Source organism: Schistocerca piceifrons, chromosome 8 (assembly GCF_021461385.2).
Source record: "Schistocerca piceifrons isolate TAMUIC-IGC-003096 chromosome 8, iqSchPice1.1, whole genome shotgun sequence".
Lineage (NCBI taxonomy): Eukaryota > Metazoa > Arthropoda > Insecta > Orthoptera > Acrididae > Schistocerca > Schistocerca piceifrons.
Window position 1 is genome coordinate 490,646,988 of NC_060145.1, and position 26,839 is coordinate 490,673,826.

At 42.0% G+C, this 26,839-nt stretch overlaps 1 protein-coding gene, 1 long non-coding RNA gene and 1 other non-coding gene across 5 annotated transcripts in view; 1 reads left to right on the forward strand and 2 right to left on the reverse strand.

Moving 5' to 3' along the window:
• Nucleotides 1–25,409, reverse strand: part of LOC124711737 — a 1,117,457-nt gene extending 1,092,048 nt beyond the window's left edge. Inside the window, exon 1 of the long non-coding RNA XR_007005509.1 lies at nucleotides 25,190–25,409. This is a non-coding gene — a long non-coding RNA (uncharacterized LOC124711737). The remainder of the gene's footprint in view (nucleotides 1–25,189) is intronic.
• Trnat-ugu lies at nucleotides 18,039–18,113 on the reverse strand. The gene has a single exon. It is a non-coding gene; the product is annotated as a tRNA-Thr (tRNA).
• A 716-nt stretch (nucleotides 25,410–26,125) lies between the features above and the next one.
• LOC124711358 (origin recognition complex subunit 3) overlaps nucleotides 26,126–26,839 on the forward strand; it is a 122,108-nt gene continuing 121,394 nt past the window's right edge. For 2 of the 3 annotated variants that reach the window (XM_047241396.1, XM_047241394.1), the window contains exon 1: nucleotides 26,126–26,258. In XM_047241396.1, coding sequence (XP_047097352.1) covers nucleotides 26,211–26,258 — 48 coding nt within the window. In that variant the 5' untranslated portion in view covers nucleotides 26,126–26,210. Of the gene's footprint in view, nucleotides 26,299–26,839 lie in introns of all 3 variants that reach the window. The other variant, XM_047241397.1, reaches the window with a different exon arrangement.

Here is a 26,839-nt window from a genome sequence, read left to right on the forward strand (position 1 = left end):
TACCCCGACACATCTGTTCAGTGTAGCGTGCACCATCCACACTGTAATTTGACACTAGGCTCATTGGAAACAGTCCCGTTGATGAAACTTCCTGGCAGATTAAAACTGTGTGCCGGACCGAGACTCGAACTCGGGACCTTTGCCTTTCGCGGGCAAGTGCTCTACCAACTGAGCTACCCAAGCACAACTCAAGCCTCATCCTCACAGCTTTACTTCTGCAATTACCTCGTCTTCTACCTTCCAGACTTTATAGATGCTCTCCTGCGAACCTTGCAGAACTAGCACTCCTGAAAGGAAGGATATTGCAGAGACATGGCTTAGCCACAGCCTGGATGATGTATCCACTCCTGCCAGGAAGTTTCATATCAGCACACACTCCGCTGCAGAGTGAAAATCTCATTCTGGAAACCAGTCCCGTTGATGTTTCACAGCTAGGAGTGGCGAGACAGCAGAACCGTATCAGAAAATCTCTGTAGCATCTGAAGGAATTTCTACCAAACTTGGCATGCTATCTGGCAAAAAATTACTGTGACAGTAAGGCACCACGAGCGCCCCTACAGATTAGGGTATGGGTTAAATGGTGCGAGATAAAAGCGTGAGCCAGGAACGCTTGGAGCAATTTAAACCAAATTTGATCTATACACGACACACTATTTGCATAACAATACTGTTGTAGTAAGATATCCCTACTACCACAAGGGGTGGGCGGGAGTAAGGGTGGCATCAGGTGTTGACATTTCTTTCCTGTACACATTTGGCTTGGAGTACTTTAAAAAGTCTGATGCACCATCTGTCTCTAGTTTGTCTTGCTCAATGAGACGAACAAAAATTAAAAAAAAAAAGACGGTATTTGAGTGAATGTGAAGAAATGATATGAAATACTTTCCCCCACAAACGTAAAATGTGTTTATTCCATTTTCACACTTAAAAAACTCATCCACTGTTCACACATTTCTTCAGGATTCAGATGAATCTGCAGGGCGAAAATCACTACATATACAGATGAACTGTTTGTCCAAACATGTGTGAAATCGTTAAATACACTCGTATGTGAAATATTATGCATATTTACAGGGTGTTCTAGAAGGAATGGTCAATGTTCAACGGTATGAAAAGGAACGCTCATTGGAAGCAAAAAGTTCCAATGGACATATGCCGTATTCCGAATGGAACAGGGCATATGTTTTTGGGGTAGGACCGCGCCCTATGTGTATTACCCATCCAACGTTTTTGACGTTTTATTCTCGTGCAACCTAGCTCATTGCTTTGAGCTTCTTTCTCCAGTCTGTCTTTTTGCGCTTAAAACATCCCGTTAAACGCTCCGTTGTGATTGGTGTGTTGTGAGATAAGTAGTGCGAGAGACTGAGAGGGTATCAGAGTATACGCGCTGGCTAAAACGCCACACATCTACAGTAATGAGGAATATGCAGATGTAGTGTATGTCTACGACCTCTGCAATGCTGCTCTCGAAGAATACCATTGGTGCTTTCCGACACTTCGAATTCCCGATCGCACATTGTGTACCGGCGTGTTCTTCCAAGTTCCCCTTTCTCTTCTCAAAGTGCAGTTCAACAATCTGTGCAGGAACAGTGAGACAGTTTTGAAATGGTGCAGAGTGGTCCTACTACCAACACACGGAGACTTTCTGTTCATTTTTAAAACGTGTGCTGTAATGTTTACTGGTTGTTGTACATTTGTACACGAGGTATACAAAATAAAGAACAATAATGTAAATTACATGTGTTCTGCCTCTGAAACCGTTCAGAATAGAGCACACGTCCGCATCAACATTTTTTTGCTCCAAATGATCGTTTCTGTCACATCCCACAGAATTTACCATTCCTCCTGGGACACGATATCTCTCTCTCTCTCTCTCTCTCTCTCTCTCTCTCTCTCTCTCTCTCTCTCTCTCTCTCCCTCTCTCCGTGTGTGTGTGTGTGTGTGTGTGTGTGTGTGAGAGAGAGAGAGAGAGAGAGAGAGAGAGAGAGAGAGAGAGAGAGAGAGAGAGAGAGAGAGAGGGGGAGGGGAGGGGGGGGAATATACGACATATGCGAATGTGTGAAGCTGTGGGCAAAAAGCTAACGACAATAAACTAAGAAGGACGTAACGTACCGAACAGCCCCCACCGCCGGTATCGCCACAAAATCATCACAAAAATTTTTAAAGCACTCCGACTAATCGCAACATTTTTACATGGCAAATAAACGGCAACACACATTTCACTTAATATTTTTTCACCAAATGTGTGCTTATTTTTTTATATCCGGGAAATCGTTTCTTCCGATAACTACAATACTGGCCATTAAAATTTCTACACCAAGAAGAAATGCAGATGATAAACGGGTATTCATTGGACAAATATATTATACTAGAACTGACATGTGATTACATTTTCACGCAATTTGGGTGCATAGATCCTGAGAAATCAGTACCCAGAACAACCACCTCTGGCCGTAATAACGGCCTTGATACGCCTGGGCATTGAGTCAAACAGAGCTTGGCTGGCGTGTACAGGTACAGCTGCCCATGCAGCTTTAACACGATACCACAGTTCATCAAGAGTAGTGACTGGCGTATTGTGACGAGCCAGATGCTCGGCCACCATTCAAATGGTTCAAATGGCTCTGAGCACTATGGGACTTAACATCTGAGGTCATCAGTCCCCTAGAACTTAGAACTACTTAAACCGAACTAACCTAAGGACATCACCCACATCCATGCCTGAGGCAGGATTCGAACCTGCGACCGTAGCGGACGCGCGGTTCGAGACTGAGGCGCCTAGAACCGCTCGGCCACACCGTGCGACCCGGCCACCATTGACCAGACGTTTTCAATTGGTGAGAGATCTGGAAAATGTGCTGGCCAGGGCAGCAGTCGCACATTTTCTGTATCCAGAAAGGCCCGTATAGGACCTGCAACGTTCGGTCGTGCATTATCCTGCTGAAATGTAGGGTTTCGCAGAGATCGAATGAAGGGTAGTGCCACGGGTCGTAACACATCTGAAATATAACGCCCACTGTTCAAAGTGCCGTCAATGCGAACAAGAGGTGACCGAGACGTGTAACCAATGGCACCCCATACCATCATGCCGGGTGATGCACCACTATGGCGATGACGAATACACGCTTCCAATGTGCGTTCACCGCGATGTCGCCAAACACGGATGCGACCATCATGATGCTGTAAACAGAACCTGGATTCATCAGAAAAAATGACATTTTGCCATTCGTGCACCCAGGTTCGTCGTTGAGTACACCATCGCAGGTGCTACTGCCTGTGATGCAGCGCCAAGGGTAACAGCAGCCATGGTCTCCGAGCTGATAGTCCATGCTGCTGCAAACGGCGTCTAACTGTTCGTGCAGATGGTTGTTGTCTTGCAAACGTTCCCATCTGTTGACTCAGGGATCGAGATGTGGCTGCGCGATACGTTACAGCCATGCGGATAAGATGCCTGTCATCTCGACTGCTAGTGATACGAGGCCGTTGGGATCCAGCACGGCGTTCCGCATTACCCTCTTGAACCCACCGATTCCATATTCTGCTAACAGTAATTGGATCTCGACCAACGCAAGCAGCAATGTCGCGATACGATAAACCGCAATCGCGATAGGCTACAATCCGACCTTAATCAAAGTCGGAAAAGTGATGGTACGCATTTTTGCTCCTTACAACGTTTCACCACGCAACGCCGGTCAACTGCTGTTTGTGTATGAGAAATCGGTTGGAAACTTTCCTCATGTCAACACGTTGTATGTGTCGCCACCGGCGCCAACCTTGTGTGAATGCTCTGAAAAGCTAATCACTTGCATATCACAGCATCTTCTTCCTGTCGGTTATATTTCGCGTCTGTAGCACGTCATCTTCGTGGTGTAGCAATTTTAATAGCCAGTAGTGTATATTACGTACTGACACACAACAGAAGGGCAATATCGGGAGCACAGGAAATAGTGCACATGCCGGACGCCGTAAGCCTTCAGAAAATCACACGATATTACGGCGCACAAGCGGCGGTCGCCCTGGCGTGCAACAGACAGGCCGGGAACGCCGAGGTTCGCGTCTTTCGCCCGAGACTGCAAGGGCGGCTGGGGAGCGGCGACGTAATGCGCCGCGTCTTCCGCGGGCTCTTTCTCTCTCGACACAACGAATGTGTCTCGAGCGGCGGCTTTTCAGTTCCGCAGAAACCGGGCAATTACCTAAAAGCTTTCAAACATTCCGCTGCCGCTGATGGCCGCAACGCTCTGTCTGTCTGGCGGCGCATCCAACACCGATTCCCCGGAATACACGACGGCAAAGAGCTCACACTGCACGTAGATAAATGCAACCAGCGCAATGACTGCAGTGACACAATTACAGAAATTAGGTGCACTCACATGACTGAAGCTTCCTTTACTTGAGGAAATACGACAATCTGGCAGTTCTTTTATACAGCTTCATTTATGTCGAGACGCGTTTCGGGTTTTCACGCATCTAACTGGCATAGTAAGAGGGCTGTACAGAAAGTATCCTACTTTTATTTATAAAATCAATCTCTATTCGCACACAATGGTTTGACACTAGTCGCCTTCGAAGGAGCCCCTTCAACTTCTACACACCTCTCTCAACGCTGCTGCCACTGTCGGAAGCTTCCCTGGAAAGCCTCTTTTGGTATAGTAGGCAGCTGCTCCATTGTCTTCCCTGTTCTGAAATCTGGTCCCTTTTCAGTTGGGGAAAAGCCTGCACTCACTCGGTGCTAGACCAGGGCACTCGGAGGCGTAGTAATGGCAACAACCGAATGAAAACATCTTCAGTTGCTCGGACTGATCATTCATTCTTTTGAATGAAATCAGTCTGGTGTGAAGGAGATGTGAAGATCTTCGTTTGTCATTTAAGGGTAAGAAGAATGCATTTCGATTTGGGATTCCTAGGATATGGTGAGAGCAGAAAAACCATACCACTGATTGCTACTTCAGTTGACGTAAAGGGATTCAATTCAAAAAACGAAAGAAGCATAAGTTATCTTAACCTTGACTCAGCTATACGTCCAATGCCCCATAGCTCTGAAATACCTATCCCACTGGCACCTTCCAGTTTTTATGAATACCCGAGTGAGTTGGAGGACAAAGTTACATTATCTCCTCAGGGTGAATCAAGCTGAGTTTTTTCTTCAGACGAAGATGAAAAGCCTCAACTATTTTCTCAAAGTGAGCTCAATAATCTAGTAAGAGATTTAGGTCTTTCAAAAGATGCAGCCGAACTGTTAGGTTCAAGATTAAAAAATAAAAATCTTTTATCATCTGGCACTTCATTTTCATGGTACAGACACCGAGAAAAAGAATTTACCCAGTTTTTCTCAAAAGAAGGAAATTTAGTTTTTTGCAATGATGTGGAAGGACTCATGCATTGCTTTGATATGTATGACTCATCTGAATGGCGCCTATTCATTGATTCATCCAAAACTAGTCTTAAAGTAGTATTATTCCACAATGGAAATTAATTTGCATCGCTTCCGATGGGACATTCTGTGCATATGGACGAAAAATATAACGATTTGGTAATTAGCCAGGAAAAAATCAAATATCAGGACCATCAATGAATGGTTTGTTGGGATTCAAAATACTCACGATGCTTTTGGGTCAGCAGGCAGGCTATACTAAATATCGATGCTTCTTATGCTTGTGTGATAGTAAAGCCAGAGAACAGCACTGGACTAAAAGTGATTTGCCACCTCGAGAAACTTTAAAACCTGGAGAGAAAAATGTTATCAATACTACTTTGGTACAACCAGAAAAGGTTTTGTTGCCCCCTCTCCATATCAAATTGGGGTTGATGAAACAGTTTGTAAAATCGCTGCAAAAGGATGAGCACTGTTTTAAATATCTATGTGCAAAATTCTCGAAGCTGTCAGAAGCAAAGTTGAAAGTGGGAGTTTTCACTGGCCCCGGGATAAGAAAACCTTTAACCGACACCCTCTCGGTGGAAAGTATGAATGAGTAGGAAAAAGAAGCTTGGGTATCATTCAAGGATGTCGTGCGCAAGATTTTGAGGAATAGTAAAGATCTCGACTAAAAAACCATTGTTCAACGGATGCTAGAAGCATACGAAGCTCAAGGATGCAATATGAGCTTGAATGTCCATTTTTTACACTCCCACATAGACGGTTTTCCGGAAAACCTGGGAGCTTATAGTGAAGAACACGGGGAGCGGTTCCATCAGGAAGTCCGTGATATCGAGAGACGGTACCAAGGAAGATGCGATGTCACTATGCTTGCTGACTACTGTTGGATGCTTAAGCGGGAAACTAAAGATGGAAATCGGAAAAGGACTCGGCGAAGTCTCAAGGAAAAGAAGAAAAGGTTTCATAAAAAAACATGAATAAGTATAATATTGTTAGTATATGTCTCAATGTTTCATTCGTTGAAAAAAATATTATGTTTGATCATTTTGAATAAACGAGTTCTTTTACCAATTTTTTGTGTTTGAATTTGCAAAAAAACTTGATGTGATAGAAAAAAACTGACATCACTTCTGAAATCAGCGCATTCAGTAAAAATATCTCATGCAGCTGACAAAATTTTTTTTTTGCGGACCTGTGTTATTACACCTCCTGGTGTATTTGAAACATATATTGTTGTAACAGTGCATACGGAGTACGTGAAATGATTACATTTCGGTATCAGTAGCACAAGAGGTTCTAAGGTATCAGGTATCGACCCAAGTCGAAGCACCAATATTAGTACGTGGTGTAACCTCCACGGGCATCCAGTCGAGCTTCAGTCTGGAACGGCGCGACCGCTACGGTCGCAGGTTCTAATCCTGCCTCAGGCATGGACGTGTGTGATGTCCTTAGGTTAGTTAGGTTTAAGTAGTTCTGAGTTCTAGGGGACTGATGACCTCAGATAAGTCCCATAGTTCTCAGAGCCATTTGAGCCATCCAGTCGATAGTAAAGACGGTGAATACTGTCCCCTGATACCTATTTTAGTATTTCTGTATGAATTGTTGGTTGACGAGTCGCACGAGTAGCTTCTCGTCCCACCATGTGCCACACGTGCTCCACTGGAGACATGTCCGCACACCGTGCTGGCCAGGGAAGTTGCTGCACGTCCTGCACCGCACGTTGCGTTTCATTAGCAGTGTGGTAGCGAACGTTATCCTGTTGGAACAATACATTCTCTTCCTGTTTCAAGGACGGCAAAAGAATAGCTAACAACATTCTGCACGTACCGAGCAATCGTTAGTGTCCCCTCAAAAAACGCCAAAGGTGTGCGGGAGTTGTAGCTTATAGCACTTCCACACCATAACGCCGGTTGTGGGGCCAGTGTGTCATGGGAGACTCCGCTCTACGAGACTCTGGTCCTGAGGACGTGCTTTTTCATAAGCTGCTTACCTTACTTTTCCTCAGCTGTTCACTTTTTTATTTTTTTTATTTCTTTATTTTGGCTTTGGATTACAAGGACCATACAGCCAACAATTGCTATGAAATGCCTAAGAAACATAATCGCAAAAAAGCAGAATAGTACACAGTTACAAAGTTAGCATACAGACACACTCTTAAAGTAAAGCAAAAGCGCAGTTACACGAACACCAGACAGCCCGCGACTGTGATGACAATGACACTGGAGCAGAATTACGAACAGAACCATGCAGCAGCATTATGAAAATCATGCATATGCTCTTATAGTAAAAGACAAAACATAAAAGAGCAAACACCGTACATCATACAATACCTACAACAACAGATGACGGACAGAATTGCAAATAACATCTCGTAACAATTTGGTAAGTGTAGCATACACACACACACACACACACACACACACACACACACACACACACACACAAACATAAAAACAAAAAATGGCAAACACAATATAACCAACGATATGAATGATGATGAAGAGGTCCCATACTCCGAGGAGCGTATGGGACAATGCGGGAGACCCGCACCGCTGTACTAGGCAAGGTCCTAGTGGAGGTGGTTTGCCATTGCCTTCCTCCAACCGGAATGAGGATGATGAAGACACAACAACACTACTCATCACGAGGCAGGAAAAATCCCTGACCCCGCCGGGAATCGAACCCGGTAACCCGCGCGCGGGAAGCGAGAACGCTACCGCAAGACCACGAGCTGCGGACCGATACGAATAACAGTGCCAGTAGAACAGCGGTATAAAAATGTACAAATGAGCAATAATGAAACTGTAATGTATAAACAGAGCTCTGTATTAAAATTAAAGCACAAAATTACGGACCCGATTATGAACCGGGTTGATGCCAAGAGAAAATGAATATATTAAATCTGGAAGCTGGTGGCTTTCAAATGGTCAAATTTATCAAAACAGTGGAGTAAAACAGGAACACTGGGAGGGAGGGGGTAACCCCTCGCAATCAATTTCTTATACAAGTCTGACTGTGCAGCAGTGTACTTGGAACACGGCAATATGATGTGGTTAAGATCTGCAGTATCCAGACGAAATAATCTTCAACCGATGTAGGTGCGGGGAGTAACGCCCGTGTCCCAGCCTCAAGAAAATGTCAGAAGTCACATGGTGTCTACGAAGCTGCACTGAGGCCAACCATCGTCGAGAAGAGATGTTCAGTTGTATGGCCACCAGGTGGCCGTCCTTAGAGAGCATACAGACATGTCACTCAAAGTTCCAAGCGTGATAAGCAGCCTTCCGTGTCGTCGAAGGGTATAAGGGATCGGCGTTGGGCGCAACTTCAAAATGGCTCTAAGCACCATGGGACCTCTGAGGTCATCAGTCCTCTAGACTTGAACTACTTAAAGCTAACTAACCTAAGGACACCACACACATCCAAGCCTGAGGCAGGATTCGAACCTGCGACCGTAGCAGCCGGGTGGTATGGGCGTAACTGGCCTTCTGTAATACTCCTCTTGGCAAGGCGGTCAACAGTGCCGTTATGAAGAATGCCTTGATGTCCTTTAATCCAGAGTAATTGAACGGCAATGCCCAACGTTTGCGGGTATCTTGTGGCCGCCACGACGTCCAGAACATACCTCTTGGTCTATTTAACAAACGCGAGACGTTGCAATTTCTGCGGCACACTTTAAGAGTTCGTATGTATCAGGACGAAATTGAATGTCCGTGCATCATAATGAATATCTTCCTTGATGGTCAATAGCTCCGCCCTGTAGACAGAAGATTCGAGTGAACGCGCAAACATTTGGTAGGCTCCACTAGAAGGGCAAAAGAAGGCGTATCCTATACCCGCCTCAGATTTAAAACCGTCCGGATAGATGTGAGCGTACTGCGGTGATTGTACGCTGAGAAAATGCTCCAGATCGCGAGTGGCGTATGTTCGCGGCAGTTATGCCACCGGAGTTGCAGTGAAGTACAGACGACACGAAAAACGAAAACAGGGGAGTTTTGTGTCCTGTAAAACTAGTGGAAAGAAATAGCGCCATGTCTCATAGCTGCGAACTAGTTAAGGAGGTCTGGTCAGTTGTCGTCCATGAGACGACAGAGAGGCCCAATCAGATATCGAAGAAAAATATCAGGCATCTGACGTCTTATAGACAACGTCATTACGGACCACTAGAGGGGGCGTTGATTTCATGGCTCCGAGGACAAGACGAATCATTCAATAACGGATGACATCGAGCTTGCGCAAAGTTGATGGCGTCCAGAGCCGTAGACAATGTAACCATAATCTACGACAGAACGGATCGAAACCTTATACACTGTCAAAAGCATAATCGGTCCCGCTCCCCAACATACTCGGGCAAGCATACGCAAGATATTCATAGTGTTATCCAACTTGTCGATAAGGTACGCAACATGTCGCGTCCACGTGAGATTGTCGTCGAAGCAGACGCCAAGGAACTTAACAAGTGCCCGAACAGGAAATATGTACGAGCCAAAATGAAGTTCGGATGAGAAATTATTACGCTGTTTCCTCGAGACAATCAGAACAACTGATTTGTCAAGTGACAAGGTGAGTCCATTTTTGAGCTCCCATGCGCCCAATATTTCAAATGCGTCGATGAGCCGTAGGCGTGTCACCTAAGAACTTTGACGGTGGGGCTGAGCAAAGTCTCTAGGTCGGCAACATACAGTCCAAGTGGCATACCTGCCGTCCGATTTCCGAAAGGAGACCAACGTCGCTCGCGATCTGGGGCGTTTTCTCAGGGATCAGCATCGCGCCCTGCGGGAGGTCACGAGACACCAGACCGGGCCCATGCAACACGTTGTTCTGACCGCTGACATAGACGGTACGGGAAACAAGCAAACTGTATATAATCTGTAAAATCACCACCGGGAGATGCAGCAGTTCCAATTTGTTGATAAGTTCAGGTATCAGGACAATGTCGTACGACCTGGAAAAGTTAAGAAATAGGCCGTAAAATACCCTTTTGTGCAGAACGTGTTTTCAATGTCGATCGCAAGCGAGGCGATACATCATAAGTACTTCTGCCCTTATGGAAGCCATTTTGCGTCCGCGGGAGCAAGTTTTCATGTTCCAACCACCATTCTAAGCGAAGCTTGAGGAGACAGGGTGGCGGGACATACTCTGAACAAAGTAAAATGGGACAAGACATAATAACTGAAAAAAAAAAGGTTCAAATAGCTCTAAGCACCATGGGCCTTAAAATCTGGTGTCATCGGTCTCCTAGACATAGAACTACTTAAACCTAACTTAGCTAAGGACATCACACACATCCATGTCCGAGGCAGGATTCGAACCTGTGACCGTAGAAATCGATCGGTTCCAGACTGAAGCGCCTGAAACCGCTCGGTCACCGTGGCCGGCCGCGTAACAGAAGCGGATGAAGAGCAGCGAAGGACCTTCTGTGCAATGAAGGATGCACTCCGTGTGAAGCAGTATGTGGATAATGCGGAGGTTATGGATGCAGCAAGACGTCGACCAGTGGAGTGGTACCATGTGGGCAAAAAGGCCGTCCCAGTAAGGTGGCACTGAACGGGGGTTATGTTGAAAAATAGGGTTCTGTAGCCAGAAGAACGGGGAGTAATATGGTCTACTGAAATCCCAAATAAAACGAACTTGCTTTCAGAAAAAAGTGTTGTGTTATTTATTGAATGTCCTTCGTACGTCTATTGGCCCCCATAGGGTTGCCAAACGTTCGGAGTTCTGTCTCGAAGGCGTCCGAGGTTTTTTTAGTACAATTGTCCGGAAATTTTTCTGTGTGTGGAGAAATTCGACTGATTGGAAATGAATAGATTTGAGTGATACTTAGTTAACATTCACTAATCACGTGCACTGCGCCGCGAGGCAGTTGTGGGCGGCCAAACCAGTAGTGAAACTGCGCGTTTCACGCCACGAACATACACTACTGGCCATTAAAATTGCTAAACCACGAAGATGACGTGCTACATACGCGAAATTTAACCTTCAGCAAGAAGATGCTGTGATATGCAAATGATTAGCTTTTCAGAGCATTCACACAAGGTTGGCGCCGGTGGCGACACCTACAACGTGCTGACGTGAGGAAAGTATCCAACAGATTTCTCATACACAAACAGCAGTTGACCGGCGTTGCCTGGTGAAACGTTGTTGTGATGCCTCGTTAACGAGGAGAAATGCGTACCATCACGTTTCCGACTTTGATAAAGATCGGATTCTAGCCTATCGCGATTGCGGTTTATCGTATCGCTACATTTCTGCTCGCGTTGGTCGAGATCCAATAACTGTTGGCAGAATATGCAATCGGTGGGTTCAGGAGGGTAATACGGAACGCCGTGCTGGATCCCAACGGCCTCGTATCACTAGCAGTGCAGCCACGTCTCGATCCCTGAGTCAACAGATGGGGACGTTTGCAAGACAACAACCATCTGCACGAACAGTTCGACGACGTTTGCAGCAGCATGGACTATGAGCTCGGAGACCGTGGCTGCGGTTACCCTTGACGCTGCATCACAGACAGGAGCGCCTGCGATGGTGTACTCAACGACGAACCTGGGTGCACGAATGGCAAAATGTCATTTTTTCGGATGAATCCAGGTTCTGTTTACAGCATCATGATGGTCGCATCCGTGTTTGGCGACATCGCGGTGAACGCACATTGGAAGCGTGTATTCGTCATCGACATACTGGCATATCACCTGGCGTGATGGTATGGGGTGCCATTGGTTTCACGTCTCGGTCACCTCTTGTTCGCACTGACGGCAATTTGAACAGTGGACGTTACATTTCAGATGTGTTACGACCCGTGGCTATACCCTTCATTCGATCCCTGCGAAACCCTACATTTCAGCAGGATAATGCACGACCGCATGTTGCAGGTCCTGTACGGGCCTTTCTGGAAACAGAAAATATTCGACTGCTGCCCTGGCCAGCACATTCTCCAGATCTCTAAGCAATTGAAAACGTCTGGTCAATGGTGGCCGAGCAACTGGCTCGTCACAGTACGCCAGTCACTACTCTTGATGAACTGTGGTATTGTGTCGAAGCTGCATGGGCAGCTGTACCTGTACACACCATCCAAGCTCTGTCTGACTCAATGCCCAGGCGTATCAAGGCCGTTATTAACGCCAGAGGTGGTTTTTCTGGGTACTGATTTCTCAGGATCTATGCACCCAAATTGCGTGAAAATGTAATCACACGTAAGTTCTAGTATAATATATATGTCCAATGAATATCCGTTTATCATCTGCATTTCTTCTTGGTGTAGCAATTTTAATGGCCATTAGTGTAACATCTCGATACTGCAGTACACAGACTTATGTACGTTAGTTTCATTTATATTTGTTAAGATTTTTTTCACTTGTCGCGGTTTTATTTGTCTCGGCCAACTTATTGTCGACAGACCATCTGTCCGGATAACTAATCTGATTCAACAAAAAAAAAAAAAAAAAAAAAAGTTCCTGGTATTCGGTTTCTTATTCCGCTGTCGGCGATTTAAGTGATGGCAGGCTCGAAACAGAGATAAACATCGACACGCCTTTAGTTGCAAACGCAGGCTACTGAATATTATCGACACTATTTGGCCAGTATAGCGCGAGAACCATTGTTGATACTGCGTGCTAATGCTTCAGATTTACGGAGCACTAATGAAAATGGAAGCGCCCTTACAAAATAATATAAAAATAATAAACATATCCGTATGGGCCTAACACGCTCATCGCAGCTAACGCGATGCAATTAGCTAATGCAAAAGTCTCGCCAGATTTAATCACTAGATAATCTACTTAGGGTTAAATACTGCACTGCCCGAATTGCGTGCGCCGCATGACTTGAACTGTGGCGTCCTTTCACTAACGGGTTAATAAGCCACAACTATGGCCAGTTACGTCATAGTAACAATATGTAGAGACATAAAGTGGAACGACAGCGCAGACTCAGCTGGAGGCGAAGGAAATTGCCAACTCCGATTCACTGATAGACATCAGTTGTGATCAGCTAACCTATCGGGAAAGGCAACTTTACGTAGTCTCGGAAGGAGATAACATCCCGGAGCACACTGGGCAGCTACCTGATAACCGGCGGTTCACTGCTTTAGAAGCCATGAAGGCGGAAGAAGGCTGCAACGGCCGTGGAGCCTCCAGTCGTCGTAGTCTCTGTGCCACTGGAGCCAGACTCTGTGACTGCCAAACAACGTGTGACCGCTGACGTGCAGCGGCAATCCCACGTAAAAAGAATTCACGCACAGGCGCGGTCCATTGGAACTAACAACTATTTTTGCACGACTGCAGCCGGCCGAGGTGGCCGAGCGGTTCTAGGCGCTACAGTCTGGAACCGCGCGACCGCTACGATAGCAGGTTCGAATCCTGCGTCTGGCATGGATGTGTGGATGTCCTTAGGTTAGTTAGGTTTAACTAGTTCTAAGTTCTACGGGACTGATGACCTTAGAAGTTAAGTCCCATAGCGCTCAGAGCCATTTGAACCATTTTTTGTACGGCTGCATCAACAAGCCGGCACTTAGGTGTCGAGTATGTGCTTCTAGGGCAGGCCGCAGACACTTCAAACCAAGAAGCCCTGTTTAGGATCCACTCTGCTCACCCCGGATGGGGAAGGGGGCTGGAAAAGGTCATCCGACTTGACCAACGCTTCCGGAGGATACACCCAACGCGGACGAAATAAACCAATAAATTTATAACTTAGCAACTTGAACCACCCGTAATCTGACACATGAGGATCGGAATAGATGTCAACATTGAGAAAACACAAATTATGCATAAACCTCTACTGAATACCTTGGGAGTCATCTCTCAACTGAACCAATAAACCAAATATTGACACACAAGATGTGCTAGCACAGTTCATGGCCATTTGCGGCACAGGGTCTTCGACAACCATCACCTCAACACTCAGACTCAGCTCCTTGCCAGACCATAATTATAACAATTCTCAGCTAGGGATGAGAGGCCTGGATCATCAATAGAAGACATCTGAAGCTTCTCCAGAAACATCATCAGCAGTGCCTCAGGAGAACACTGACAGTGAAATGGCAAGACAGGCGTACCAACAACAGTATCCTGGAGGATTCAGATACTACTAACATGTAGGCCATCATCGGTAAACAACAACTTCGATTATTTCCTGCATTCCTAATAGACATATACCGAAACAAACAGTGTATTCCTAACTCAAACAAAGACAACAAAATCAAAGTGGAGAACTGACATGATACAAAGACATTGTGAAGTCACACTTTAAAAAATGCTAAACTGACAGTGGTAATTGGGAAACTGTTGCCTCCCACTGTCAAACACGGTGCCGGACTGTTTACGATGGCTCACAATAATTTGAATAACAAGCTGAAGACTAATATCGGACAAGTTGAACCACAAGAAGGAGCATGAATATATCAAAAACTCAAACTTCCTTCAAACAGGCATCAGAAGGCTCAATGGTATCAACTGACTGCCATGTCTCCTCAGCCAATAGGGGACACCAGATGCAGATATGGAGGGGCACGTGGTTAGCACACCGCTCTCTCGGACATTATCAGCTTTCATGATAGCAGCCACTACTTGTCTATCAATTGGCCTCACAAGGGCCGAGGGCACCCCACTTTCTAACGGTGCTTGTCAGACCAAAATGGTCACCCATTCAAGTGCTAGCCAAGTCCAACAGTGCTTAACTGTGGTGATCTGACAGGAACCAGAGGTACCATTGTGGCAAGGCCATTGGCACAAGGAATATCTCATGACCAACAATCTGCAGCAACGCATGGTTATCATGGACAGGACGTGCCCTCACTTTAATAAAAAATATAGTTCCACAACTGGTCTTTACAGGTACTCGCAAATTCATGGAGGACAATGATTCTCATGGAAGATGAACAACATTAGCACGCCAATGCCTACAATTATGACTACAGTGATGATTATGATGATACAAAGAAGGGCTGTACGAATGGATACAGGGCTGTTTGACTGAAGAGAGAGCATCAGAAATTTTGAAAAATCTTAACTGGCAAAAGATGCTGTACATACACCGAGAACTTCCTGAAAAAATTTCAGAATCCATCTTTCAGGACAGAAACAATGAATATTGTTCAGTCCACTGCACAGAGACTGTGCAGATAAATCTAATATGTGGTTTAATAAAAAGCACTCCTACCTCGCTATTCAGAGGGATTCGCTTAGTATTGATGCAGATGTAGACCATATGTCTGTTGGTGAGGGCAGTACTACACGTGCTCGACAGCTCTCCAAACATCCAATCTCTCTTGTGGAGTTATTGTGAAAGGACTCTGAGGAATTTTACTACACTTCTTCCACTGTGCATGGTATGTGTAAGAATGATACTTTCACTGCATAAATCCGTACAAAATGTTCCTGTGACAGGTAATCCCAAGGAGAAATTTTCTTACTTTGGTCACCAAAAAGTCACTACTATGAGAATTCTATTTAACAGTTTCCCTACTTCGAATTCTGTGTAGTTTACATCGATGAATAATGATAAGTTAATCTTTTCCTCTTTGGGTGAAACAGTTACACAATATTCATCTGGAGATTGCGGGTGCATGTTGACTCCAAGCATGCAATCTACTATATCTACATGCATATACTGCAAGTTATAGTACAATGCAGGAAAAAGATTCATCGTGACAACATCATTGATATTATTGCCCGTTTCATTCACATACTGAGTGAAGGAAAAAGACTTGTTTATGTCCCTCTGTATATACCTTAATCTCTCGTTCTTTGCCTCATGGCTCCTGTAGAGGATCTACGATGAAGGCAGCTCAATGGCAAGTATAGGGCAACACTGCACTGTCCAACAGCACAGTGGTTAGGTGGCACATATGCTTCCAGTGTTGGTAACCGAGTCTAAATGACGAAGAAACAAGTGTCAGATCATCTCATTGTGAAGAACCAGGAATCGCAAGAGAAGTGGAGGTCTATCACAATAGAGGTGTAGGGGGAAAAGCAAAAAATTCATTTTCAACATCTTGCACAACACTTTTTACATGGCAAAGGTAGCTCCCATCTGCAATCCGTGACTGCTAACGCTTATTCAGAAAGGCTGCCAAATCGAGGCAGCAGCAGAAATGTTGCAGCTGTGTTAGACTGACCCAGGTGATTTCTTTAGCTGCCTGATCGCAGTGGACGGGTTCTGGTCGTATCACTGTCTCTCCATGACAAATAAGCAAAGCTAGCAGTGGAGACACACACCCCAGCTCATTCTGCTCAGGACACTCACAAAGGCTGCATGTTTCAAGTATCAAATTCTGTCTCACCTCCATATTGTCCTGATTTGACACTTTGTGACTACTTCCTCTTACTGCACATGTGGAACCTATTGCACTGCAGGCATTTCTGGAATGCTGACAAGAAGTTTTGGGATGGAATAGCCAGAATGTAGGCACCTGCAACTGTGGTCTCCACCAAGTCGCACATCACTGCAAAAAATGTATCACTTTGAGGGGTGAATTGTTAGAGAGGGACGAACAACAAGTTTTCTGGAGACGGCTTGATTTTTCCAACTACCTCTCAATTCTGTGCCTATAATGTCATAGATTCACAAATGTAATCAGTAAAGGCCTAAAAATACTTGAGCATAATAATTTGTGGGGGATATGTAATGAAATGATAACACAGGCGCATACCTAGTTAAGCCAGATGGAAGACTTCACTTCACTGATAGGATACTGGGGAAATGCAGTCAGTCTACAAATCACATTGCTTACAAAGCACTCATGTGAGCCATTCTAGAACACTTCAAGTGTGTGGGGCCAGTATTAAATAGGACTAATGGGGGATACTGAATTTATACAAAAAAAGAAAAGGGATCAGGAATGGTCACATGTTTATTTGAGTCACAGTGCAACATCATGAAAATCCTAGAAAATCTGCTCTGGAAGATACTTGATAACAGACAGCACCTAACCCACAACAGCCTACTTACAAGTTTAGAGAAGCTGCATTAAGTGAGGGATCCAATAATAAACTACAGCCTCCTACTTATCACTCCTGTTGGTGCTGTGAAGAGAATGTTTGACTAATTACAGCAGTCATTCTAACCATGCTCAATAAGTGAATGCAATGGGAAGCACCCAAAATAACTGTTATTATAGAAAGTACCCACTGCCATCCATCTCACAGTTGTTTGTAGATGTTGATTAATACTCTAACGAATGCAACTCCACAATGAGTCACAAGTAATACCACAGCAACCTGGTTTTACATCCAGAAGTTTCTTAATTCAGGTTATTAACATAGCGATCACAACTACATAAGTTTCCATAACAAGCCAGCCACTGGTGCAGCAATAGTACACCTGTCAGCTGCATATAATGCTACAAACAACTAAGCTTGCTTGCAATGCTACACTGAACTTTCATAGACTGCGAGTAGGCTGGTCTAATTCAATCTGTATTATGTAGCAAATGATTCTATGTTTGGTTTGATGACAGAAAAAGCAAATAAAGAAATCAGACTCATGGTTCACCACAGGCTGATCTGCTACCACTAACACTGTTCATCCTATATATGACGGTAGTATCTGTTCCCGAAAGAACAGTTACCGTGGGTGACCATGCAGCTTTGCTAGAAATGAAATGATAATTAAATAGACACCCTAGCTGCAAACAGGCGTTGATGTACTTCATTGGGGACATGTTGAAAATGTGTGCCCCGACCGGGACTCGAACCCGGGATCTCCTGCTTACATGGCAGACGCTCTATCCATCTGAGCCACCGCGGGCACAGAGGATAGTGCGTCTGCAGGGACTGATCCCTTGCACACTCCCCGTGAGATCCACATTCCCAACATGTCCACACCACTACATTCGTAGAGCGCCTAATAGATGTTTGTTCATCCTGCATAATTGTACGAACAGCCAGTCCTCCACTATGCCAGATATTTTCCTGATGCAAGTGACCTTGCACTTTCCCTAAAAGATCCAACATTTAAAGAGGATGAAGATAAGCTTATGAAAGTCATTATTGTTACATCTGCATATTACAGGGATAATGCACTTACACTAAATCCTTAAAATGCTGAGGTATGTGGCCTCCAACTGTGCTCATAATCCACATGACCAAAACTTTATGTGACATGGGGAAGCTAGCTGCTAAAACATATCCTGAGATCTTTGAGTTATTTTAGAGAAGTCTCTCAACCATACGAATTATTGCAACAATACAGCAAGAAAGTTGGAACAAGGAAAGTGGTTTGCAACAAATTGGGGTGCTACTTCTTTTGTTGCCAAAACAACAAGCAAAGGCCCGAGTTTATCTGCGCCAGAATATGCCCTCGCTTCTAGAACAGGTCTGTCCATGATAAGAAAACACATCATCCACAGTGAAACATGTCACAAACACTGGTTTCCTGACAGCCACATCTCTGGACAAACTGTAAAGGTTGCAGGCGCCTCGATTCCAACAATTTCATGATCAGTTCATGACTACTATGAGAAATTCAAACAGTGCACATATTCAGTGTACTACAGCAGCTAAAATGGAGGGTTCCAGTGTAACAGCTTTTTATAGAACCTTGACACCCCTATTAATTTCAAGAGGCTGAGTTTACTGGTATGAAAGTTCCATGCATGACCTGGAGAATGCTCAGTTGACTGAGAGCAGATGTGAAACCAGTGATGACCCATGTGGCGAGACTGGGTGAGTAATATAAGTCTGCAGGCTTTGCAGTATCTTTTCTCTTCTTTCCAGTGCTCCCTTGAAAAACTACACAAAACAAATGAGTGTGCCACAATGTACCTCAGCAATGGTCTGAAAAATTGTAAGAAATTGATGATGTCTGAAGATAAAAACTGAATGATTTATAATCATTCACACTGAAATGAGAATAAGCATAGATGAGGATAACAAGACTTGCAGTTAAACCTTAGAAATAACTACCAACAGTCTAACACACAATTATTACATAGTCTACACCAAGATAATGAATCAAATGAAAATGCATCTAAATAGCTTCTCTCTCTTTGGCAATGCCAACATCCCTTCTTTACCTGAACATATGGAAATTACTGCTTTGTGATGCTGTGTACAATGGAAATCAGCAAAACTATATGTTTTAACTAAAATCTATATACATTCTTCTGTGATTCTGTGTACAATGCACAACAACTTTGCAAACTGCAATGAAGAATGTACTGTAACTGCCATAGATCTGTCTCTGGCATGTTGACATCACAATGAAACTCCTTAGACAACAACGAAAGCCTTAATGAAGATGCAATTCAAAACTTATACTGGCAAAGTATAAATGCTATTGAAAAAAGGTATCAGGTATTATTATTAAGTTTTTCATTAGTTTCCCTGTCTCAGTTTCACCAAAGTAGCCATTATGGCTGCTAAGAATCACTTTGCAATTGGGACAAGTATCTGAAATGTGATGATGACACACACAAATAAATTAACTGTGAGCAGTGATTTAAGACGTCAAAAAAATTATTTGCAAATCTGTTTTTGGCCATCATTGTATAATAAGTAAAAGCCGCTTTTTCACTGTTAGTCAAAGTAGTACCAGGAAGACAGTTCCACCTCTTCAGTACAGTCAAAAAGTTTTGTTGGACTCGAGAAGTGATGATCACTGATTACATACGTACATTATTACTCTAGTGTTTGAAAACTAGAAATTCTCACATGTGCATTTTATGATCAATGTGAAGCAGTTGGGTTGAAGCTGTAATGACTTTAAAGAACTGAGGACACATTTGGAAATGCGTGAGGATATATCTGAACATTGCAAATTGGTGGAAATGTATTTTAGTCACTTTTTAAAAACCATCTACTTTAGAAAAATATGCACAGTTGAACTCACTGCTTGATAACCTGACGTGAATGCACAGAGTTTAAGAATACAGTGGATGGCAGAAAACAAAATTTTTGGATCACACCACCACCTTTCCTCCGAAGGCCATGAAAATTGTGTGCTCTGATCTATTTTCTGAAACACTGAGGTAATACACTGACAAATGAATACCCTGAACAACCATAAATAGTGAGTGAGTCACCAGTACAGTAAACTTCTAAAAATAGTGAGATGAAATATAGTATTACTTTTATTTGCATGTTTTGTGAAAACTGTATAAACATGACAAGCACAGTATGATGATAAAATAAAATCTGTAGGCAAAGCAAGCCAATGAACTAATATACTGCTAACATCATTCAATAGCACTGTTTTTAATTTATGTAACGAAATTACCGAATGTGATAAAGCCATTTAATTTTGTTCATACCATCTTCATCCTGTATCACTCTATGAAAAGTAAAAAGAGAAAAAATGCACTATGTGCCACATTATTTTTCTGGCTGGATATGGTAACAAACAAGGTATCACCATATTAAAAAATAAACAGGTGGCCATCTGGTGTGTACATGTAACTGATAAAGATATTCTTGGCAGATGGAGAAAAAAGGGACAGTCGTGTTGCTCTGACATTATAAATGTTGCTGAAAGTTACTAATCATATTCAGGCTTCATGTCAACTGATTAATGTCCTGTTACATTTTCCACAGATAATCATATTATTGCATGATAACAGGCGCTCTGTTGAGATACCAGGAGAACCATCCGGCACAACTTCTGGGGGGATCTGTGACAGGAGAAACACTTTTTACTAATGCCAAACCAAATAGCTGCACAAAAGAATCTCTCACATTAACTATTTTGTGATGTTGAATGCATTTACTGATGATAACATTTCACCAGCATACCTATTATTAAATCAAATAAGGAGAGTTACTCTAGTTGGAAAATAAATCCATACAGAGATATTACAGCTATTAGTAACCACTAGGTTTGAGAGAGCTACTGACTTCGTTTCAGCAAAACTAGTACTAGCAACATACTACAAACAAAAATGTTAAATCTGTTTGCTACCAGTGAGCGGCAACTCTGATCAGAGGCCAGATGGAAAAAAGTATGTACTGCAAAAGACACGTTTTGTGTCTTTTTCTGAGGAGTGATTCACTAATGCATTTGGCTCCTTTTTGGTTCCACATGAAAATTGCCTTATGGATTAAAAATGACCAACCTGTTTGTGCCAATAAATTTCAATTTTTGACTTAAGTTTACAATTCTGGTTGAAAGGCAGTTTTATCATACAAGTTCACAGCATATGTGGGGCCAAAACTAAAGAAATTGATTTTATTAGACTAGGCTCTTATGTCAAAAGAATAAAAAATTCAAAACTTGTGAAATAAATTTTTAAGGGATTTAATTTCTCTATAATGATTTACTGCAAGGTGTGGCAGTGGCTTTTTAGTAAGTGAAGTGAGATGATGAAGAAATATCCCATCTAAAATCTTCTTTAACAGATAGATGGCGCTACCCTACCCTGTTTGCATCAACTGCCCAATAACTTTGGCAAAGAATAGATGAATTCAACTGAGTTTCACTTAAAAATTCATTACAGTAACATCAAGATAGTCTACAATCATATGCTGAAAGGAAAATAGTGGAAGTGAACAATACTTGGAATGAAAAATTTGTAGGCTATACTAAGGACAATTGATAAAAATGAGTGAATTGAATCAACACGATATAAATACAAAAATAAAAATGACTTAGCATTCATTTAAGAAATGAAATTAAAGTACTGCCAGCCTATGGCAGAGAGTAATGACAATTAACTACACCAATCATTTGAAGACTACGTTTCCATATGAGCAATGGTAACAAGTATCTTTAAAATAATGAGAAGGGAGTATATGAAAAACAAATGACTGTGAGGAAACAAGGGGGCATGACATCACAACGAATTTTAAGAGAACAAGAGGAAACATACAATTACAGCAAGCTTCCATTATCTGGGTTATTATAGACTCAAGACTGCACAGATAGTTGAAAAACACAAATAATTCAAAATACAAATGTTTTTACTGAACTAGTACATTGCACTTACAAAACATACTGCATGCCACATTTGAAAACTCACTTCATTACTCCTGTGTTACTTCCAACTTATTTACAAAATTATGATAAAAACACAATGTATTTTGTTTCAATTCCTTTCAATTCACTTTTGGGAAATAACTACCCAGGATTTTTCTGTTTCTGCTCTGACTCCATTTTTTTTGGTGATGACTATCCTCCTTTTCATTTCACAATATTGTAATAGTCAAACAAATTTCATTTTGCATTCTACAACAACAAATCAATGCTTTACAATGCCTTGCACCTTGCAACAATAAGTTCCTCAAACACTGTTTTGCTCCTTTCCTTTACTGAACATATATCTACTTTGTTTCCTATATCTGCACCACACAGCTGCTTAAAATTACACTACATTTATCATTTTCCATGGATCCCTTGGAGAGGAGTCTCTGGGATGTGGAAAGAGTCAAAGGTTAGGTAGTTGTCTCTCTCTCTCTCTCTCTCTCTCTCTCTCTCTCTCTCTCTCTCAGATACATGGATATTATACAATTCTAATGCAGACAGAGTTATGAGCTATAATCCTTGTGAAGATATTCAGTGATGGAGTAGAACGAACTGGCCAACAGGAAGTTCTTTAATTCACTGTGAAACCGATCTTTATCACTTACAAGATCCTCGATATGCTCTGGTAAGGTATTGAATAAATGAGTACCCATTTATTTGACTCCTTTTTGCACTAATGTTAAGCTTTATAGTCCTTATACAGACTGTTATTGGTTCTGGTATTATAATCATGTTTTGCACTACATTGTGTAAAAAGAGACATGTTGGAAATGACAAAGGACATCAATGAGCATATGTACTGAGAAGTATTAGTTACAATATCAAGTTTCTTAAAGAAGTCTCTGCATGATGATCTATGACTGACACCAGATATAATTCTAATGACTTGATTCTGAGTCATGAAAAAATATATTTAAATGAGATAGATAAAGTAATCTTCACCTGTAGAATGATGGCAGGTGAGATTATGTAATGTACAAGCAAATAATTTTATTTTCTAAAATTATTAATTTTGTGCTATTTATTGATGGAGTAACCAACAGAAAGAGAGCATAAGGTGGACCACACTGGTAAACAGGATTTTGAAAGATCATCCACTCATCCACACCACCATCACATGGAAGCAGTGAAGGACAATAGTCTCAAGTAATCAGTGACACTGCTGGTACTGAGAGGGTACATTGAATAAACAACAAAGGAAAGGGCACATTTCATATATTTTTATTCCATTCTCAGTAAAACCTCACACACTGTGCCATCAAGCTGAACAAGTCAAGTGAGCACTGAGTTGGGCACCAAGTAGTGCATTTGTCTGTCATATGTTTGTATTCAATTACATTAATATGTAAACAGTGGTTTTCACAATGTATTATACACACAAATTCAGCTTCCGAATTCAGTGCTACATGGACACTGAAATGTGCATAAACTAAAGCAGCACAATGACATATACACCAGATCAACTTCAAATCCAAATGTCACTTTATTTTATACTTTTCAAGTAATAAATGTTTCAAACCACCTAGAAAGCTTTTCTTACAATTTGTGCCCCTTATGAAATTCATAGCAGATGGACTAGAACAGCATTGTCTAACAAACTAACAATGTCCAGTTAAAGAAAGCTACAAATGAAGTTAATCTTGTAATGGAGCAACTTCACATTGTAAATTATTGACACTGAGGCTTTCAGGTGTGACAAAAATTGGCGTAAACATTACATAAAATAACTTGTTTCATGCACTGAAACCATGCATTAACATGTGTATGTGAACAAACATATGTCAACATAAAAGATGTCCGCTGATATACTTTATCAAACAACATATTATGGATGTTAATTGCACAACACTCTGTCCTGGCATAATTAAACAGAACTGTGATCAAACGGCAGGCTATATTCTACTACCAAGTTTACACCATTTTGATCAACACAAAATTAGACTTATCAATAAAAATACTAAATCCATCCAGAAACATCACAACATGAACACTGTCGGTGAACAACATTATGTTATCCACTTATAATCCACTGTTTTTAAGATTCACATACAAAATTCTTTTGTGACCATGAGAGATCTGTTAGAAGCTCCAGAAGGAAAACAATGAGGGCGCCAATACAATTTGTGGCACACTGGGTGACGAGAAAAGATTGCGTTACACATTGCATACTTAGTTCTACATTCTCATGTCATTGCTACCCTTAATTTCAGACCTATAACACGAAAATATCCGTCAGAAGCGAGTCAGAAAACCAATGAAGAAAAAGTTCGCAGATACGGTACGCTGAAACCAAGAACACTAAAGTGGATTCGAAGATAATACAAATAGAAAGTTTTTAGTCGTTAATCCGTTGAAGGCGTTAATTATCACTATTGCGGTAATTCGGCCACAAAGTGAAACCATCAAACGCATCCTAGTGGTCTTAATGAAGACATCTCCAGCAGTTTGCTGAAGCACTGGGACCCATATCCCATCAGCACTACAATCCTCTAACACTAAGCTATCAAATCACACCAGCTCTTGGAGCAACTTTATTTACAAACATTCGTCAAAAGAGCGCAGTTTTTTGTACAGAATATTAGTTTTCTTCGGAGAAGACGTATCCACATCTCTGAAATGCCGACACTCTGACACTTTTTAACAAGTTGTTTCTTGCGTAAATTGATAGTTTCTCATAAAATCCGGTGTATTAACTCATACATGTAAGATGTCTCAATACCATTCATTTTATATTCTCGTCTCAAATTTCGGTGCGGTAAAAAAATTAAAAAAAAAAAGAAAACATTGGTACCGCAGTGCGTGAGAGCAATCGGCATGCAAACAGTGTGCTTTTATGACAAATGTGAATATCAAGTGGCAGCAGGTACTCACAACTTATGCTTTTACGACGGAATGCCAGCAGTCCAGGGAAGTAAAAAATTCAATTCACTCGCAAAACAAAATTGGTCTTATCACAACCACGCACAGCAAGCTTCATGACAGCTATATCGCACGCTGCCAACATTGACTAATTATTTGACGGGACTTTGTACCGGTTTGTATGGATTTAAGTGGCTTTTAAGGCGTATTATTATTTATTTCTCATTTCTGATGACTAAAAAATGCGTGTTAACTGATCACTACGTAATACGATGTCGTACTGAGATGCTCCAAACAAAGTGTTGCTAAAAATAAGGTTGGTACTTTTGCAGACGACCTTAAACGATTATTTATGCGCCTGAACTTCAGCGTCAAAATTGTTTTCAATGTCTCGACGAATAAACAAATAGAGACAGAGTGTTCATCAGCTTTTGCAGTCGTCTGACACAGTTGTCACTCATACAGCATTCTCAATGCAGACTAGTAGTTTTGCCAAATACTTTTAATTGGCATCAAAACCTGTCTATACCTGAGCTCTACAGAAATAGATTTAAAATTCAGAATTACATTCAATGCTGGAGGTTGACTTTAGGTGGACGATTTTATTGAGGGTCCAATAAATTACTTCGTTTATTCCTCTTCGTTGAGCTAAAGTAAGGTTCTCAACTTCTCAGTAACGGGGAGCTTCTGTTCACAATCATTTTACAGCGATATATTGAGAGCAGTTAAGTAGACAACTTTCTACTTATCCACAATTGAGAAGATAATTAAAAATTTCTACCGTGTAAACACATAACAGAGCACTTTTGTAACGAAACACAACAGTAAATCACGCTCTTCAAACAATTTTTTTATGTTTAAAATTCTTTTACATGATCGACAACCATTCTGTGCGATTTGATTTCGGATATGCTTGTATATACCCTCTCTGACTACCCTCGATTTTTTTTTGGCGGGAATTAATATTGTTGTTTACTTTTATGTTGGCATTCGCCATTCAGTCAGCTGTGTGGTGAGGTGCAACCTGTTAATAATGAAGGACGTCAGTGGAACGGATTATTCAACGACATCTGTGTCGAAAGTATGTGCAGCTTCCGTTAACATCTCGTTTACACTTTCATGTGCGTTTGTATTTTATTCGTCTCGTAACATACATTTTACAGATCAGTTGATCGTATTGTACAGAAGACATCCTTATTTTTACCTTACGATATACATAGTTACGTACATACTAATTTTTATCTTATGATATACGTAGTTACATAATTCTCTAACAACATCCTTACCAGCATAGGTTTATGTGAACACAGTAATTATTTAATTGTTTTTCTTATGATGTACCAGCATTTAGTGTGTAAATTTTTGAGACATTATTTTATACATACAGTATTATACACAAATCTATGATATTAGTCATATTGTTCAAATGATCAAACATTCATAAATTCCTCAGTTGAGTAATAGCATTTTTTCACCTGATCATTTCGTTTTCTCAATAGTGAAGTGCTCCAGGGTTAGTAAATCTCTATACTTTAGCTTATTGAACACTTTCATTCAAATGTACCGAGGTGCCTGTTGGAATAATGTTAAGTGATATTTTGGAAACATTAAATTTTATTTGTGTCTAGTGTTGTACATGTGCAGGAAATGGTTTTCTCCAGT